General features: G+C 35.0%; 1 protein-coding gene across 2 annotated transcripts; it reads left to right on the top strand.

Moving 5' to 3' along the window:
• Positions 1–204: 204 nt before the first annotated feature.
• LOC141831385 (myosin-17-like) lies at positions 205–17,061 on the top strand. Of its 2 annotated transcripts, none has more exons than XM_074718742.1 (37): positions 205–315; positions 2,146–2,289; positions 2,382–2,527; positions 2,606–2,762; positions 2,890–2,948; positions 3,043–3,202; positions 3,316–3,465; positions 3,622–3,758; positions 3,848–3,994; positions 4,128–4,229; positions 4,321–4,378; positions 4,458–4,559; positions 5,714–5,751; positions 5,930–6,056; positions 6,138–6,308; positions 6,401–6,532; positions 6,635–6,744; positions 6,852–6,912; positions 8,758–8,935; positions 10,164–10,369; positions 10,535–10,654; positions 10,719–10,817; positions 11,021–11,242; positions 11,553–11,692; positions 12,123–12,283; positions 13,204–13,268; positions 13,396–13,566; positions 15,022–15,183; positions 15,292–15,498; positions 15,602–15,742; positions 15,827–15,897; positions 15,992–16,091; positions 16,158–16,214; positions 16,350–16,406; positions 16,491–16,571; positions 16,755–16,834; positions 16,938–17,061. In XM_074718742.1, exons 1-37 carry the CDS (start codon positions 313–315, stop codon positions 17,059–17,061), a joined length of 4,446 nt encoding a protein of 1,481 aa, XP_074574843.1. In that variant the 5' UTR covers positions 205–312. The 2 variants fall into 2 exon arrangements, with proteins under 2 accessions (XP_074574843.1, XP_074574842.1); XM_074718741.1 differs by having other exon boundaries at positions 12,123–12,300; positions 13,218–13,268.
• Positions 17,062–18,239: the final 1,178 nt, after the last annotated feature.

Genomic DNA, 18,239 nt, shown 5'->3' with positions numbered 1-18,239 from the left:
AAGGTGTATTACAGCGACATTCATATCACGAAAGGACTTTGTATGTTGAGTTGTTGTGCTCCACATTTCCATTTCATGCAAACTAATCCTCAATTAAGTTATACCAGCATCATGCTCTGTTGAGGCAACATGCAGATATATGAATTCCTTTTCTTTTCAACTCCTAATCTTGATATTGGTTCACAGGAAAGTCCAGGTACCATTATTGTTGGTTCACATGTGTGGGTTGAAGATCCTTTTGTGGCATGGATTGATGGAGAGGTTTTGCAAATCAGTGGCAATCAGGTCCACGTGCACACCACTAACGGGAAAATGGTATCTTCACAACTAATTGACATATTATTACAATCTCATCCATATTATTTTAGGACTTGGCATACAGCAACTAGCAGATTCTGTATATGCTAGAAACTTAGCTTTCCATTACTGCTTGGACTTCTAAGCTTCTACAATCTATACAACCAAGTTGGTTCCCCCTTATTTGCTTTTTTGAATTTATGGTTGAATTTAACATAGTAGAAATACAACACTATTACTTATAAATTGGTTTAGTTAACCGATTTTTTTTCTCAAATGAATGTAATGCATCTCATTGTGATAATCAGGCAGTTACGCATATTCCATCTTGGTGTTTCATAGCTATTACAATCACTTTACATTTCTACTATTGTTAGCTCCAATTATTGACCTGCTAATATCTCCACTATATGATTGGGAGATCCTATTATAGTTCATTTTCTCTTCAATTCTTCAAAGGTTATTTACAAATGATATTCATGAACCTTGAAGGTGCAAGGAAGAGTTTAGATATCTTGGATCTATGATTAAACAAGGAGATACTGATGAACACATCATGAGCAGTTGAAATGAAGATCTTTTGAAGTCTTGTAAAATAGGACTTAGTATAAAATAGCTATGTTTTTCTTTACCCCTAATATTAAATTGACAAAGACTTTAATATAAGGTGTGGCAATATAAAGACACAGTTACATCATTGCCAATTTAGTTAACGGTGAGAGAGTATCAATATAACCAACATAATTACTTGAGTGTATCTTTATTCTACAAGTATTTAAGTCAATTTATATTCCCTCAACAATAATATTTAGCAGTGCATACTTACTGAAATCCAACTATTTAACTTCCCAGCTGGTCAAGGTACTGCTGCGTCCAATATTCTAGACTATAGTAGAAGGTAAAGATGTCATCTCTTTCACAATAGCCTGCTTTCAGCCTGGGCCAGTGATACCTTCATTCTCGAGCTACCATTATTCTGGATAGTAATGTCATACAGAAATATTAACTAAGACACAAGAAATTACAGGTAATAAAATGACGTGGTGGATGGGAGGTAGTAAATTGTCATTTACCTCTAAAGAGAAACATGAAGAGGAAGATTCAATGTTATTTGATGTGAAGATATGGAGCAAGTAGGTAGAAGAAGCATATAGAAACATATGAATCAGCAAGAAGGGACATACTTTAAATTTGTAATGTTAACTGACACAAATGCAACAGATCAATGGTTGGGTCTAGCAAAGTTAATGAGTTAGTTCTTTCATCTAGGTCGGTGATAACAAAAACTGTTGATGTCAGAACAGGACTCTTCCTATGACTACATTATCATCTATCGTAGTGGTTTGCAATTTTTCAGTCAAGCTACCTTGACCATATTCCATGGATCCAAATAATCTACCAATCAAAGGCTTCCTTGTGGATTGACCACAATGTAGAAGTCCTAGCTATAGTTGAGAATAATTTAAATAGGTTTAATTAAAGCCTCGTAAAATTATCCTATTATTTTTTTAAAAATATTTTATTTTTTATTTTTAAATATTTAGATTAAATTTTTTATTTTAGTTAATATATTTTATATTTTAAAATACCGAAACTATACCAGCACGGTATGATACAATACCAAAACTGTATCGTTCCGGTCCAAAACTGAAACCTTGGCACGGTTCGATATTTTAAATCTTGGTTGTAACAATGACTTTACTAAATATAGATGATAATGGACCAGTTCAACTATTTGTTCTCTGACTACATGCCTAGATACTATTTCATTAACCATATAATCTATAGGCCTCAATCATTGATATCTTTCTTAAATAATGTAATTCTTTGCTTTATTTTGGCAAAAAGGTTGTGGCAAATCTGTTGAAGGTGTTTTCAAAAGATATGGAAGCTCCACCTGCCGGAGTAGATGACATGATAAAGTTATCATATTTGCATGAACCTGGTGTCTTGCAAAACCTTGCCACACGCTATGAGCTTAATGAAATATATGTAAGAAATGTCTCATATGTATTACAGTTGTCAATGCTATTGACTTAAAAAATTATCACAGGAATTCTTTGTAAATCTTCTGAAATTCCCAGACATACACTGGTAATATCCTGATTGCAGTAAACCCCTTCCAAAGGTTGCCACATCTTGAAGATATGCATATGATGGAACAATATAAAGGAGCAGCACTTGGGGAGCTAAGCCCACATGTTTTTGCAATTGCTGATGTTGCATTCAGGTGAACTTAATACTTGTAAATTATGGTACAAGTTGCTAGATTTTCTCCCTTAGCATGAGGTGTATCATAAGGAAACAGGGCAATGATTAATGAAGGAAGAAACAACTCCATATTGGTCAGTGGAGAAAGTGGTGCGGGTAAAACTGAAACAACAAAGATGCTTATGCAATATCTGGCATACTTAGGTAGACGATCTGGAATTGAAGGACGGACGGTTGAACAACAAGTTCTGGAAGTAAGACAAGCTTGAGCCAGTTCTCACATTGAATTATTTAACACTTGAATAATTAGCTTAACATGTCTCCTTAAATAAAAATAAATCTTAGCATTCAGTTTGTATTAATCTGTTATGTATTTACTAGTCTAATCCAGTTCTTGAAGCATTTGGGAATGCCAAAACAGTTCGAAACAACAACTCAAGGTAAATGTTTCTTTGTTGTTATTTTAATCCCTGGAAAGCTGTGCTAAACCTAACTGTTACATATGTAATTCCTGTTCACGACGCCACAATCTAGTCGATTTGGTAAATTTGTTGAGATTCAATTTGATGAAAATGGGAGGATCTCTGGAGCTGCTATTAGAACCTACTTGCTTGAAAAATCTCGTGTATGCCAAATCAATGATCCTGAGAGAAATTACCATTGCTTTTACCTTCTATGTGCTGCTCCTCATAAGGTGCTTGTAGTCTGATTCTTGACTGTTCCTTCCATGCTAGCATTAACCTTGTTATTGCTTTGTTGATTGATAATCAGACTGGATAAACCACATCTACTTGTATTGCATAGCAGGATATTGAGAAATATAAGTTGGAGAGTCCTAAGACATTCAATTATTTAAACCAATCCAGTTGTTTTCAAGTGGATGGCGTGGATGATGCTGAAGGTTACCTAGCAACTAGAAGGGCCATGGATATAATCGGCATAAGTGTGGAGGAACAGGTGCCATTATTTTGTTAGTTGTTTTATGCTCCTTTTTTATTATGACTATTTCTGTTTAGAAAACAACAATATAACTTTTTCTTTCTTCGTTTTGTTAGTGATATTAATATCATAATTTCTTGTGGGAAGAGTTATTTTGTCTGAATGTTTCTTCAGGAGGCAATCTTCAGGGTTGTGGCTGCTATTCTTCATCTTGGGAACATTGATTTTGCAAAGGGAGCAGAAATAGATTCAGCAGTTATTAAGAATTATAAGTCAAATTTTCACCTAAGCATGGCAGCTGAACTTCTTATGTATGGTTAAACTTTCTGCTTATGTAATACTCAAAAGTCAAAACATTTTTAACCAACAGAATAATGGATATTTGTATTGTTTATGCAAGGTGTGATGCTCATCTTCTTGAGAATGCACTAATTAAGCGTGTCATGGTAACCCCTGAAGAAGTTATTACACGAAGTCTTGACCCTGGTTCTGCAATTGTTAGCAGAGATGGTTTAGCAAAAATAATCTATTCCCATTTATTTGATTGGTAATATATGTTATTGCAGTTTGTTTATTATGTACTTCTACAAACATATGTGGGCAAGCTTCTCAGTTGAGGGCCTTCTTTGCATACATAAATGAGCAATCTTTGAGCTCAGTATATATATTCTTTTCAACAGGTTGGTCGATAAAATTAATGCATCAATCGGTCAGGACAGGAGTGCAAAGCATTTCATTGGCATTCTTGATATTTATGGTTTTGAAAGTTTCACGTCTAATAGGTAATTTAATTCATCAGTCAAATTATGTAAAGCTTGATTGCATACTGATGATGAGGCTTGATAGGTGGTTATTATTATATTTCACTTACAGTTTTGAACAATTCTGCATCAATTATACCAATGAAAAATTGCAGCAACATTTTAATCAGGTTTGCCTGAAGATCTTGCATCATCCTCGGATTCTTTAGTTAAAAGCTATTCATACATGATATATAATATATGGTACAGCATGTCTTCAGAATGGAGCAAGAGGAGTATACCAAGGAGGGAATTGATTGGAGCTACATAGAGTTTGTTGATAACCAAGATGTGCTTGACTTAATTGAGAAGGTATACTAATGGTTAAATTGTTTCAGGGGGAAATGTATAAAGGAAATTGATTGATTTTGGTTTAATCATGGCTCAGTTGAGTGATTTTATCTCATAAAATGCATAAGATTGATCTTCCTTATTGTGTTCATATTTGTTCTGGAAGAAATTATGCTTATGTTCTTATGATCTCATTATATTTTCTCATTTATTCCTACTCCACTCAAACAATTTTCACATTGTCCTCACGAGAATGATATAGATTGAGAGATGTGCACTGAGGTCTCAAAATGGTTGTTATATTTGATACTTTGCAGTAATTACTAATAGACTTGGATATGGTTACGTACTTTTTCAATTAACCCTTTATTTTTTTATTGTTAGCTTTGTTTCACAGTATTGAAAAAAAAAATCTTATAAGTTTAGGTCTGTGCCATCTCAGAAATCATGAAATTGCTTTCGTCCATTTGTCCATAAATTGGGATAGTCTAAATTGGATAAGAGGTTGCTCAGCATATGAGGATTTGTGTAAGAGCATCAATAGATAAAACGTGCAACTGAATTTTAGAGCACTGATAATTTTTTAAAAAAATAATAAGAAAGTGTGTAGAGAACCTTGATCCTTTAATGGGCAACAAACATAGGAAATGGAAGAGAGACTAGGTATAAGATTATGGTCAGCGATTTTACAATTAGGGCATTTACCTCAATCAATAATCTTGCAAAATCAAAGAGAGCTTTTATTAATTATTCAACCATACAATTGTGGACTCTCTTCAACAATAACAGTAAGCTCCTTATGTTAAGTTAATAAATTTACACTGACTAAGGGAACTTTGTATCAAATGACAATATGTTCTATAGTCAATAGTATTGCTTTAACATTCCAGACTTTCATTCCTACTTATATATTTACCACCCTAGAAGAAAGATGGGTATTTACTGACTTAACCAATTGTCTGCCTGCGTTCATTCATATGGGCTATTGATGGCACAGTTGAAACCTGCATTTTCATTGTTTTCTTATTTGGTAATCTTTTCTTGCTTGACATGGTCTCATGAATTATAATAAAAGAAAACATGCAAGATGTTGATTTACCTTATTTCTTTGATGGGTTTCCCCTTGGATATTCAATGTCTAATGTTAGTGCCATGACATTTTCCTTTTACTCTAGAAACCTGGTGGCATCATTGCTCTCCTAGACGAAGCTTGGTAAGAAGCGCTTCTCTTGCATTGTTTCTCATAGCTTATGCTATTTGCTTATACAATGAGATTACTACAAAGAATCAACTTGATGCTGATCACTTTGCATTTCATTATATGGCCTTTATTGCTCTCATTATATCAGTCTGCTTAACAATATTTGATTTCTTTTACATGTATTAAACAGTATGTTCCCGAAGTCAACACATGGAACATTTGCTCAGAAGTTGTATCAGACTTTTAGAAATAACAAGAGGTTTGCTAAACCTAAGCTTTCTAGCACTGACTTTACCATTTACCATTATGCAGGCGAGGTTCGTACAAACTTTGTCAAAATTCCTACTTTACAGCTTTCTGATGGTAGCTTGTTGAATTTTCTTTTATTACATCTGCAGGTAATATATCAAGCCAATCATTTCTTGGACAAAAACAAAGACTATGTAGTAGCAGAGCATCAGGATTTACTCCATGCTTCTAAATGTCCCTTTGTTGCCAATTTATTTCCATCTCTTCCTGAAGTCTCATCAAAGGCATCCAAATTCTCTTCGATTGCATCTCGCTTTAAAGTAATACTTCTTAGTTTCTTTCATCTATTGTGAATAGATGTAAGATTTCATGATTGCATTGTGCTAACTTCCTTTACAAAAATAAATTTCAGCTACAACTTCAAGATCTAATGGATACCTTGAGTTGCACACAACCTCATTACATTAGATGCATAAAGCCAAACAATGTCCTCAAACCGTCTATCTTTGAGAACATTAATGTCACCAGCCAACTACGTTGCGGTGTAAGCTCCCAAATTTATGAAAACCATTCTAGACCACTTTGAATTTTATCTGAGTTTGGCATCATTTTGTATATTCGTTATGCTCGTTGGACATTACTATAGGGTGTTCTTGAAGCCATAAAGATAAGCTGTGCTGGATATCCAACTCGAAGAACATTTTATGAATTTCTCCTCCGGTTTGCTCTTCTTGAGCCAAATGCTTTAGAAGGACAGTAAGTCTGCTTTTAGCTTCCAGACAATTTTATTGGTGTGTTTTTAATTGTTTAATATTGCTGATATATTGAGCTGTTCGATGCAACTCTTCTGGCTCTCATAATAGATATGATGAGAAGATTGCATGTAGAAAGATTCTAGATAAAATTGGAGCGAAAGATTACCAAGTAAGTCCTATGTCACTGAAATACATTATCTCTTGTTTCTGAATAGATATTTGAATCCTAAAAACTATAGGCAAATTACATAGAGGAGCTTCTGTAAGTGTTTAATTTTTGCACTTCAGCAAATTAAATCAAATGAGGGTGACAAAGCTGAACAAAATCTCGATTTAAATCAAAATATAAGTTTTAAATTGATTTTTATCTCTCCCTCTTTACTCAATCTCCTCCTTTCTCCTCAAGCTTCCCTCTTGTTTCTCTTTGTTCTCTGGTTCTCTTTCTCACTAATCCTCCTACATTCTTCCATGAAAGCCTTTCTTGCGCTTGTGTTTGGTTTGAAGTATTTATGTATTATCTTCCGCATCCCTCCCCCTCTTCCTAATATTTTTCTTACTCTCCCTCTCCTCAATCTTCTTCCTTGTGCTGGCTGCCTTCCTTTATTCTTATCCTGTCTCTATCACACTCATTCCTCACTCCCTAATCCTCCTTCCCATTCTTGAATCCTTTGTTGAGTTTTATATGGACTATCACAACAGTCACCCTCCTCTCAAATAACTCCCTATTTTTCCACCCTCCTTGACATCCTTGCTTTCATCCTTCTTCCAAGTTGACCTCCTTGCCAAATTGTAGAGGCAAGGATTTTTTTATTGATCACCCATGGGAAAAGGCATGAATGTGCTGAAGAGGGCGAGAAGAAGATAAAAACATAGGACGAGTGAGGGAGGAAGAAGAAAATTGAGAGTAATAGGAAGGTGAGAGAGGAAGAAGAGATTCAGTAAATTCAAGGAAAACAAAAGAAAGTCAAGTACCATAAACATGTTGTTTATATTGATAAAGATATGGTTCATGTTTGATCACCAAAGATTCAGATATAAAAAAGTGAAGAAGAGTATTGATGAGATATGTTGAATGAATTAGATTATATAACAAACAAGCAATTACTCATTAACTTTTTACTAATATCAGTTATCAATGATGTTACTAGGATAAGCAAACTGTAAAGGAAGTCTTGCAAAAAAGTGATTTGTCTTCTTAAATTTAATTAAATAACATGTTTTATTGTACATGAATACATGATTGCATATGCAAGGAAATCTAATAGTTTGAGATCCATTATATTCTAGAAATTGAATATCAAGTGGAATTTATCCCTATAGCTATTTGGGTAAGTTCAAATGCAATAATTTAGACATAAATATTATAAATATATTTAAATGTTTTTTTTTTTACTCCAAGTGGGCACTCAAATGGATGCGAACAGATATCATATATGAGCTTATTTGAAGAGGAATACAGAAACTCCTAGTGTGTTTAGAGAAGACAAAATTTATATACACTGAGTATGTAGTAAATTTTAGTAAGATATGGACTTAGTAAACACTAGAAAGTAATGCAATTAGTCTACCGCTCAAGCCAGGGCACTTGCATTAATCAGACTTAGTTTGTTATATTAGAATAGATGAACCAGTAAAAATTCTAGTTCATCATCATCATCAAGTTGTGCTAGTCCCAATTATTTAGTAAGAGTCAACCTAGACGAACAAATGAGATAACAATACTATTTAATCCTGGTTTGTTCCTTCTTTTTCCAAAATGGAAAAATTACTAAAACAAACAAATGTACATTACAGTTTGTTCCAAATTTGTTGATGTTCTGTCACTGCTTTAGAGTGCAGATGAAAGCTTAGAGTTGCTTTGAAGCATGTGTTTTGCTAATTTATATATTTGTGTTCATCTTGAATCTATATACCTATCTTGCTAGTATACTAAAAAAAGAACCATTAATGTAATTAAACTACCTTCTACTTCTAGTATTCTTCTGTTAAGGTTGCATCTAATTTGCCTTGGCAGCTAGGCAAGACTAAGTTGTTTCTAAGAGCTGGTCTGATGGCTCAACTGGATGCTCGAAGAGCAGCGATACTAGGAGGAGCTGCCACCACTATTCAGAGGAAAATTCGTACATACATCACCCGTAGAGCATTCGTTGCACTAAGACATAGATCTATTTTTCTGCAATCACTCTGGAGAGGTGCAATTCCAACTTTTATTTAACTTGAGTATAGTTCATGATTCTCCCTCTCTGTTAGTTATGTCATGACCCATTTGGTAATCTAGAACAAATGTCCTACTAGTATTGGCACGTACTCCTCATTCCAAGCATGCTGCTATTTGGTAAATTAATTTTTCATGTGATCAATGATACTTAGTTGATTGCTATGAGCCTTACCAAAAAAACATCAGATATATAGAATTCAGTCCCCTTTGTTATTTCTTGCAAAACTGTTTCTTTTAATGATACCTGGGATTGTAGGTTTATTATATACTGCTTAGGATCGATCCTTAATTTTAGAAAAGTAGTGCCAAATTAAGAAGTAATATCTCGAGACCAGTTTCAGTTGGTAATGGAAGCATGCTTTCAATAACAAAATTAGGAAGTTGGCCTGTTTAGTGGTAGACTGGTAGTAGCTCATAATCTTACTAAACACCACAATATCTTCCAATATCAAGGGAAGGCCTTTAACTTTGTTGTTCATTTATAGATAACATTTATTTAGAATAGAACATAGCAAGAATATCTTGAAATTTCTCTTTTACATTCAAAAGTTTAGCCAGCCATATGTTTTCAGCAACCAATTTCCCCATAAATTATTAAGTGCCACCATTGAAGGGGAGTTATGTTTAAAAGAGTAAGGAACCCTTTTTTTCATTTACATAAAGATAGCCAAGATCAAGAGAGGACTGGACTACCTTTGCCCTATGTGAATGTTAGTCTCACTTTACACCCTCCCCCCACCTTTGCTTGATGGAGTGATCCTGATGGGTTATGATTGAAGGTGCGGCAAAGTAGGCGAGCGAGTGGCGAAGAACGATGGCAGCGGACCAGTGCCTTTGAATTGGATGGAGAGGTAGTGAAGATGTGGATCAAAAGGGAAAAAGAAGTAGGGAGGTGGCATGGTTGCTGTCAATTGGATAGGCAGTGAGACTGCGGTCGCAATTCCCTTTGCTTGCATGGAGGGTTGGGATGACACCCCCTTGGCGAAGGCAGCTGTTGTTGCCACTTCACAGGAGCTAAGGAATAAGGGTTTAAGCCAATTCATACCATCAATTAAGCTACTACTGGAATAGTATGATATATTAGCCTTAGGTTGTATATTTTCTAGTCTTTGGAAAATTTTCTGTTTGGATCCTTGGCTTGGTCTATGCAGATATTTACTACTTTTCATGTTATTGGTGAATGTTCTCTTTTACTGGAGCAGGAAGGTTGGCTGCTAAGTTGTTTGAGCATATGAGAAGAGTGGCAGCAGCAGTAAAAATTCAGAAACAATTACACTGTTACTTTGCAAGAAAATCCTATGGCAGACTCCAATCTTCAGCGGTTACATTGCAGGCAGGCATAAGAGCAATGATTGCTTATAATGCATTTACATTCCGCAAAATTACTAAAGCTGCAATTTGTATACAGGTAAGTTATATTCCAATACGGAAAGCTGTTTATTTAACTAGAGGGCATTATTGTATTTTAGTTTGTTGTAATAACTACATCTGTATTCAGCTAACAAATGATTGTTGTGTAGGCACTGTTTCATGCATCTAGAGATATTATTTTGAATAATTTTGTTGTTTGTAGGCTCAGTGGCGTTGTTACAGTGGACACTCATATTACAAGAATTTGCAGAAGGCAGCACTTGCTTTTCAATGTGCTTGGCGGAAAAGGCTTGCCAGGAGAGTGATCAGAACTTTGAAAATGGTTTGTTTCAATTTTCTCCATCTCTGAATCTTTTTGCAGGTTGGTCATTTTTGAATTTGTACAGGCTGCAAGAGAAACAGGGGCTTTGAAAGAGGCAAAGAACAAACTTGAGAAGCAGGTGGAGGAGTTAAGTTGGCGTTTGCAATTGGAGAAACGAGTGAGGGTAACTTCTACTTCCATAGTTCCATCAATTGAGTATTTGAGTTTTTTTTGTGAAAAGAGGATGCTAATGTATATATTGTCAAATATGGATTATGGACATAATAATTTGAACATGGACATGATAATTTTGGTATGCTTTGGATGAATTACATTGTTGTGTGTTTTTTGATATATATATGATATATGTTTACTGCATTATGCAAGGTTGAACTTGAAGAGAAAAAGGATGCAGAAATTGTTACACTTAAAGATATGCTGCATGCGATGCAACTACAAGTAGAAGAAGCAAAGTTGATGGCCATCAAGGAATGCAAGGCTGCACAAAATGCTACTGAAGAAGTGCCTGCAGTTATCAACGAAACACATGTCTTTGTTGACGACAGACAAAATTTTGATTCATTGACATCTGAAATTGAGCTTTTGAAGGTAGGATTGCCTATTTCCAACTTTATTTTGATCACTTTTTATTGATACTGTTGTGGGTATATTTTCTATACCATTTTATATCTAAGAGAGTGAAATAATTTGCAACTTACCAACTACTAATAATTGCCTGTACATGTTGACTAGTAGTTGAACGTTTTCTTGGTTGGGTTAAGCATTTCATGTCATAAGCTCAGGATAAATATAGCAGAAGTGTTTGTTTTGTTGTAAAATTGCTAAATTGGTTACTTAATCCAACAATCTTAAATATTCTATGACCTTATTTCTTCTCCTCTCTTTGCTATCATGACAGGTTTCCTTGGTAGCGGAAAAGCAGTTAACTGATGCAGCCAATAAAGAAAAGAGTGAAATACAGGCAGAATATAATCAACTTGTTAAGAAAGTTCAGGATTTTGAGATGAAAGTTGATCAACTTCAAGAAACTATTTGGAGGTGCTATGTCTAATCTATGTGTTTGTTAACTTAGATAAGTGACAAAAGACATATAGAAAAGCTTAGGTTCTATAACACTAGGTGAATCTAAAATATGAAGAGTAATATAAGTTATTAGTTATTAGAAAACATCAACACCGATCCTAAACCTGGATGTTGAAGATTGAGAACTCCATTGAGCCTATACAGCCAACATCAGTATTTATCTAAATCTACGAACATGAAACTTAAAGATAAGATTCATGCCTTCTATATTCTTGTGGTGATCTCAAACTTTTACATTCTTATACCAACCCTAAATAATTGGGGCAAATACAGCTTAATGATGATTATGATGTTGATATTATAAGTTATTAGTTATTTCTATCACTCAAGTCTTCTTGTTATTTCACTATGAGGGGCAGTAACTTTTAATTACCAATCTAAATAGACTTGAAGAGAAAGTATCGAATGTGGAATTAGAGAACCAAGTTCTTCGTCAACAAGCAGTTGCAACTTCACCAACTAGCCGATTATTAACTACACATTCAGAAGCAACCATTGTCCTGGTATGTATCTTTATCAGAATAGGTATGGGAATGCATCTCCCAGGTTCTTGCTGCCTATTTGTTTAACTTTTTGCTACAAGAACACCAGAGAACAGTGCTGGTAAATGAGTTTATTCTTTTTTTTTTGTGTGTGAAAAGTAGATAGAAAATAAAATATTCAACCCAATAGACTCGCCCTTATTTTACATACCACATCCATGCACCACATCTACATACCACAACTAGTTCTGTCTCATCTTGTTTGATATTGAGGAAATTAATACATTAATCAGTGTGCATCATTTATCTTTAAAAAATTGGCATTGTTCACTCCTTTGTGAGTTCCATAGCAGGAAATTGTATATTGTGTCAAAGAAAGTCCTTTACATAAGCTACATTGAAATGGGAAAATCAATCATTTGCTTGAGGATCCCACTTTTGTCCTCTCATACTATCCTCTCATACCCACTATTTGATGTATCTTAGATGCACTTCCTCTAGCTTTAGAAAAGGGCATTAGATGAACTGAATTAGAAGGATTGATCATATGAAAATTAGAATTCTTTTTTTGTCAAATATTAGCAACTATACCTTGATGGATTGATGTAATTTTTCTGTTGTGTGTACATTCTCATAGTGATAGTGTTTCTTTAAAATAAAGCTATGTTGTTTTGTATCTTGGACTAACCATTCCTTCAAAGAGATTGTTAAAACTTAAAAGATCATCAATTTATAAAGAAATAGATGTAGCAGTGGCTCATTGGAAACCCAAACATTTATACTTAGTCTAGCATGCCAGGTCCAATTATTCCACAACTTTATTGTTTCTTTGTTCTTAAAGAATTTTTTGAACAAGCTAAAAAAAAGCCTCTATTGCAACTAAATTTCCGTTGTTTCCAAATATAATTTTACTATTATAGAAATAAAGGAATTGACAATAGCTGGTTTTGTTTGGTGCGCACTAGAGAAACTAAAGGATTTGAGTTTGTCAACCCCAGGACCCTGAAACAGAGGATTTACAACAGAAGTCACTGAACGAGAAACAACAAGTAAGGTTTTCAATGAATTGCCTATCTAATAATTCATAGTTTATAGTCTTAACAAATTTATATTTAAATAATATTAATATCCTTTTCCTTCATCAGGAAATAACAGTTCCCGTTTATCTTCCCTCAGGGATACCAGGACTTGCTTATTGAATGTATTTGTCAAGATTTAGGATTCTCTAAAGGTCGAGCTGTAGCTGCTTGTATCACATACAAATGTCTCCTTCACTGGAGATCTTTTGAAGTTGAAACAACAAATATTTTTGACCGTATTATCCAAGCAATTGGCTGGGTTATTGAGGTAAAACCTTGTTTGTTGCATTTGCTGCATGTTACATTTTTAACTTGGGGCTATTTGATTGCGTGTAAATGCATAGTTGCATATAGAATTTGCAGAATATTGCCTATTTGCAGGTGTTTTTCTTGCAATTGGCTTGCAGATTGCAAACCTATTTGCAGCTTGACCTTAAAAGCTACAAATGCAACAATGGCTTAAACTGATTGAAATTTCTATTTGCAGAATGCAAGGAATAATAATCACTCCAAAATATAGCACATAAGATGGAAAATAAACAAAGTGTGTAGCTAAATCAAGTGATAGCAATATAGCTTAAGTATGTGTGTTTATGATATTGCTACGTCAAGTGTATAGGATAGCCATGCCAATTCAATTTGGAGATTTTACATGACAATCTTGGCAAGATTTTAGAATCAAGGGCTAGAACCATGATCTAATGGAGTTCGATGGACTCGAGGGCTGAAGACGTAGATTAAAGGGAGCTCGGAAAGAGCTTAGTGGACTTAGAGTTTAGGAGGTCCTTGGTGGACTTGAGGGTTGTAGGTGTGGATCAAGTGGAGCTTTGGAGGAGCTTGATGGACTCAAGAGCTGGAGGTTTGGATCAAGGTGTTGCTCAAACGACTCAAGGCTAAGGATCCTAGATTGAGGAGGTATTGAAGACCCAAAGAATGTGAAGCTCTTGGTATTTATTCTTTTACCCTAGATTCTTATTTTTATCTTTAGAAAGATGTGAGATTAATTGTGTTTTGAGTGAAAATCTTGTGTAAGTTCAGCTTATTAAAGCTTGTGGGGATCCCATTGGGGTAGTTGTTATGCTTGGAGGTTGCAAACCTCGATTTGTTTATGCTTACTTCATTCTTTCTTATGATGTGGCCGTGATGTGGAATTTATGAGGCTGACGTATCAAATGTGTCATAGGCCATACCATAGAGTAGGAGTCTGACCTCTAAACCACATAAAATATATTGCTAGCATGTTTGATGTTTTAATTCTTTTTTATTTCCGCCACACACCAAATGTGTGATAGGTTGTGGAGTAGGAGCTAAATCTCCAACCCATTTAGAATATATTGTTGTTTTATTTTATTTTATATATTTCCACCACTTATTGAATACTCTAGATCATACAAATGAACCCATACTACTAATCGCCTTGTTTGTATTTGTGCGTGGAATTTGATGAATTTAGGTGCGTTGTTTATTTACCCCTTCTCTAACTGGGCCGTTTGATGCAACACATAAAACCTTTGTGTTGCTCATCTCTATTGCTCTTTCCTAATGAGTTCCTTTTGCCTACTTAGTCACAATTTAAGCACAACATAGCTTTAAGAAACATCTATTACCATATCATAATAGATAGTGTATCGAGATGGAATGCATCACTAATTTGTATCGGTAGGCATCAGACATATTGCTTACCATTTTTTACTTGTTACTTATTAACTAAATTTCACTGAAGACTCAGGATAATGCTGACGTATTGTCCTATTGGTTATCCAACACGTCTACATTACTGCTGCTCTTCCGACAAACAATGAAAGCAAGTGGAGCAGATGGTTACACCCCAATGACTCCACAAAGACGAAGAACTTCAGCTTCTTTATTTGGGAGAGTGTCTCAAGTAAACTATGATCCTTTGTGTTTCTGAAGTGATGTCACCATAACTTTTTTTTTTTAATCTTACTTCACCATATATAGCTTATCCATTTCCATTCTCCACTGTTTCAAGGGGATTGGGAATTCTCCCAGGAGTCCTGTGCTTCCTTTTTTCAATGACCGAGTGGTCGGTTCATCAAGTGACTTCCAAATAGTTGAAGTTAAATATCCAGCTTTGCTTTTCAAGCAACAACTTATTGCATTTGTTGAGAAAATTTATGGAATGATAAGAGACAATTTAAAGAAAGAGATAGGGCCAATTCTTCGTTTGTGTATCCAGGTACCGTTAAACATTAAGCACTTTATATTTCACATGAGCATGATCGTATAGAACCTACAATTGTTAGAAATATGAACATGATGTAATATATTTGTATGTGCAGGCTCCAAGAACATCCCGTTCAAGCTTAGTCAAAGTAACTCGTTCCCAAGCAAATGCCATGGCCCTGAAAGTTTTGATTTCACACTGGCAGGGCATTGTTAAAAGCTTAACTAACTGCCTGCAAACGCTGAAAAAGAATTATGTATATATGGCCTTATTGTTTGACATGTAGAAGTCTCTTTTGTGATAAATCTAAGTTCCATACCCTAAGTTTGCCTCTTTTTAGGTCCCTCCCTTCCTTGTCCGTAAGGTCTTCATGCAGATATTTTCATTTATTAATGTTCAACTATTTAATAGGTACATACTAAATTGCCTTGTGAATTTGTTGCCTCTGTCCTAATTCTTCTGACATGACTGTAAAAAGTCACAGAATTTTTTTACTTATTTCTAGCCTTCTTCTGCGGCGCGAATGCTGTTCCTTTAGCAATGGGGAATATGTCAAAGCTGGATTGGCTGAACTAGAACAATGGTGCTATGAGGCAACTGAAAAGGTCGCGACTTCTTACACCAAGGCAATCTTCCAGATGACTTGAGCTAAAATATTCATTTACTTGCAGTATGCAGGCTCAGCCTGGGATGAGTTGAAGCATGTCAGGCAAACTGTTGGATTTCTGGTATGCCCTTTTTTCCCCGCGTGCGCGTGCGCGTGCGCGTGTGTGTTGGTTTATTTAATAGCACATCAAACATGTTTACTCAATGCTGCACTTACCATTTTTTCGGCGAGACTATCTTACAAAAATCTGAAACAGATTTTACATCAGAAGCCAAAAAAGACAATGGAGGAGTTAACTCGAGACCTATGTCCAGTTAGGAGTATCCCTGGCCCATAGCATCAGTTTCATTCATTTAAATTTAGTTGCATATCGACTATTCTCTTGTTGGATTTTCAGGCTCTCAGCATACAGCAGCTACATAGAATCAGCACGATGTATTGGGATGACAAATATGGCACTCACAGTGTTTCTTCAGAGGTCTGTTGGGTTCTACTCAAAGTGTTTTTCTCCAAGACTTTCTTCTTTACTATCTCTAACATCTGATTTTACATCAATATACGCATGGTAAACTAAACCATACACAGAAAAATGTTTATCTTAACGAGTTACAATCGAATCATTAGGAAAAACATGTGAATCTTGGCTTCTCTTGTTTTACAGGCTATTCTAAGTATGAGAGCTGTCATGAATGAGGATTCAAAAAGTTTCAGCAATACCTTCTTGTTGGATGATGACTCTAGGTAATTCTTTTCCTAGCAAATTGAAGCCACGGTTGTTCCCTTTCTTTCCGTATGTGTGTGTGCATAGCACAATTCAAAGAACAAGATGACATTCTTAATGCAGGATCCCCTTCACGGTTGACGAACTGTGTAAGTCAATGACAGGGATAGAGATAATTGATGTTGATCCTCCATCGTTGATCCGACAGAGCTCAGGCTTTGCTTTCTTGACACAGAGGAAGGAGTAAATTCCCTCCCTACAATTGTCCATCCAAGTGTGCCAATTCATATCATTCACTTCTTACAAGATCATCAGCACAAAATACAATTCAGTGTATCTGATTATGTGTTTCTTTCGGTTGAAGATGCACTACAGGACTGTATCTCACAGTCCTACATGTCTCAACTTTGCGTATGTTGTGTGAAAAATCCTCTCCAAGAACAAGAATGTGACCTTATGCCAAATCCTGTGCGTTGAACCTGAATCATCTCAGTAAACAACAGTTCTATAACAAGATCATCTACCACAGCAATCTCTGGTTAAGTCAACATTTGAGGTTTGAGAACTGTGGTCAGCAATCTCTTTCAGTGGCAGCTGAAGTTTTTATACCCTTAAACTCTACCTCTCTTGAATGTATCATTTTCGGCATGTTTTGGGCTGTTTCTTGATGTTCCTGGATATGAATGAGCATGTAAAAGGCTCAAAATTTTGATAAATTCAGTTTCCATTATAGTGTTTGCAAGAGATTGAGGTTTCATTTGATTTAGGTTGTCTTTATGGATTTAACTAACAGGATTATGATCTATGTACAATGACAAGTGTGGAATTCAAATTCAACATTTTATACACTAATAAATAATCACATATTTATCTTGGCATAATTCCTTTAAATAAGTATTATTAATAGTTGATGGTGAAATAACAAGAGGATATTTGATCAAAAAATAAGTTTTAAGTTTTCGCAAAGTTCTTGGGTGAATTGATAAGCCAATAGGAGTTCCCTTTCCTTCTTTCTTTTCCTTAAGGTGAGTGTTTTTCTACGAGGATTCTTTTCCCTCCTCTATCCGCCGTCTACGATAAATAAATCATAAATAATAAGAACTATACTCCTCTTTTATTTTCCATCCAAGTAAACACGCTACATCTTTTGTTATGTGCTCTTTCTCTTCATTGTTGTCATCTTCCTCTTCATTTTCAGTTTGATAGTGGCCCTCGAGATCATCTTTTCCTCTTTAATATTTTATTATTCTATTCTTTATCGAATCGTTTATTCTATTCTTTATCGAATCGTCAAAGGAGTATCCTATATTGTTTTTTTTTATCAAAATGACGTTCTATCCATTTGTAAAATGATTCAATTGCTTCTTATTATCTTATCTTCAGTTTAAATTCAAAGTGTTGTAACGGTGACAAAACTATAATTGC

Source organism: Curcuma longa, chromosome 7 (genome assembly GCF_044706935.1).
Source record: "Curcuma longa cultivar G26 ecotype Majalengka, Jawa Barat chromosome 7, ITB_CL_G26_1.1, whole genome shotgun sequence".
Classification (NCBI taxonomy): domain Eukaryota; kingdom Viridiplantae; phylum Streptophyta; class Magnoliopsida; order Zingiberales; family Zingiberaceae; genus Curcuma; species Curcuma longa.
This window is presented reverse-complemented; position numbering and strand designations above follow the sequence as displayed.

Bases quoted from the DNA above. Each gene is read 5' to 3' on its own strand.
- LOC141831385 (XM_074718741.1), top strand. The intron at 4,560-5,713 runs GTATACTAATGG...CTTTTACTCTAG, and splicing joins TGCTTGACTTAATTGAGAAG to AAACCTGGTGGCATCATTGC. The intron at 16,572-16,754 runs GTCTGTTGGGTT...CTTGTTTTACAG, and splicing joins CTCACAGTGTTTCTTCAGAG to GCTATTCTAAGTATGAGAGC.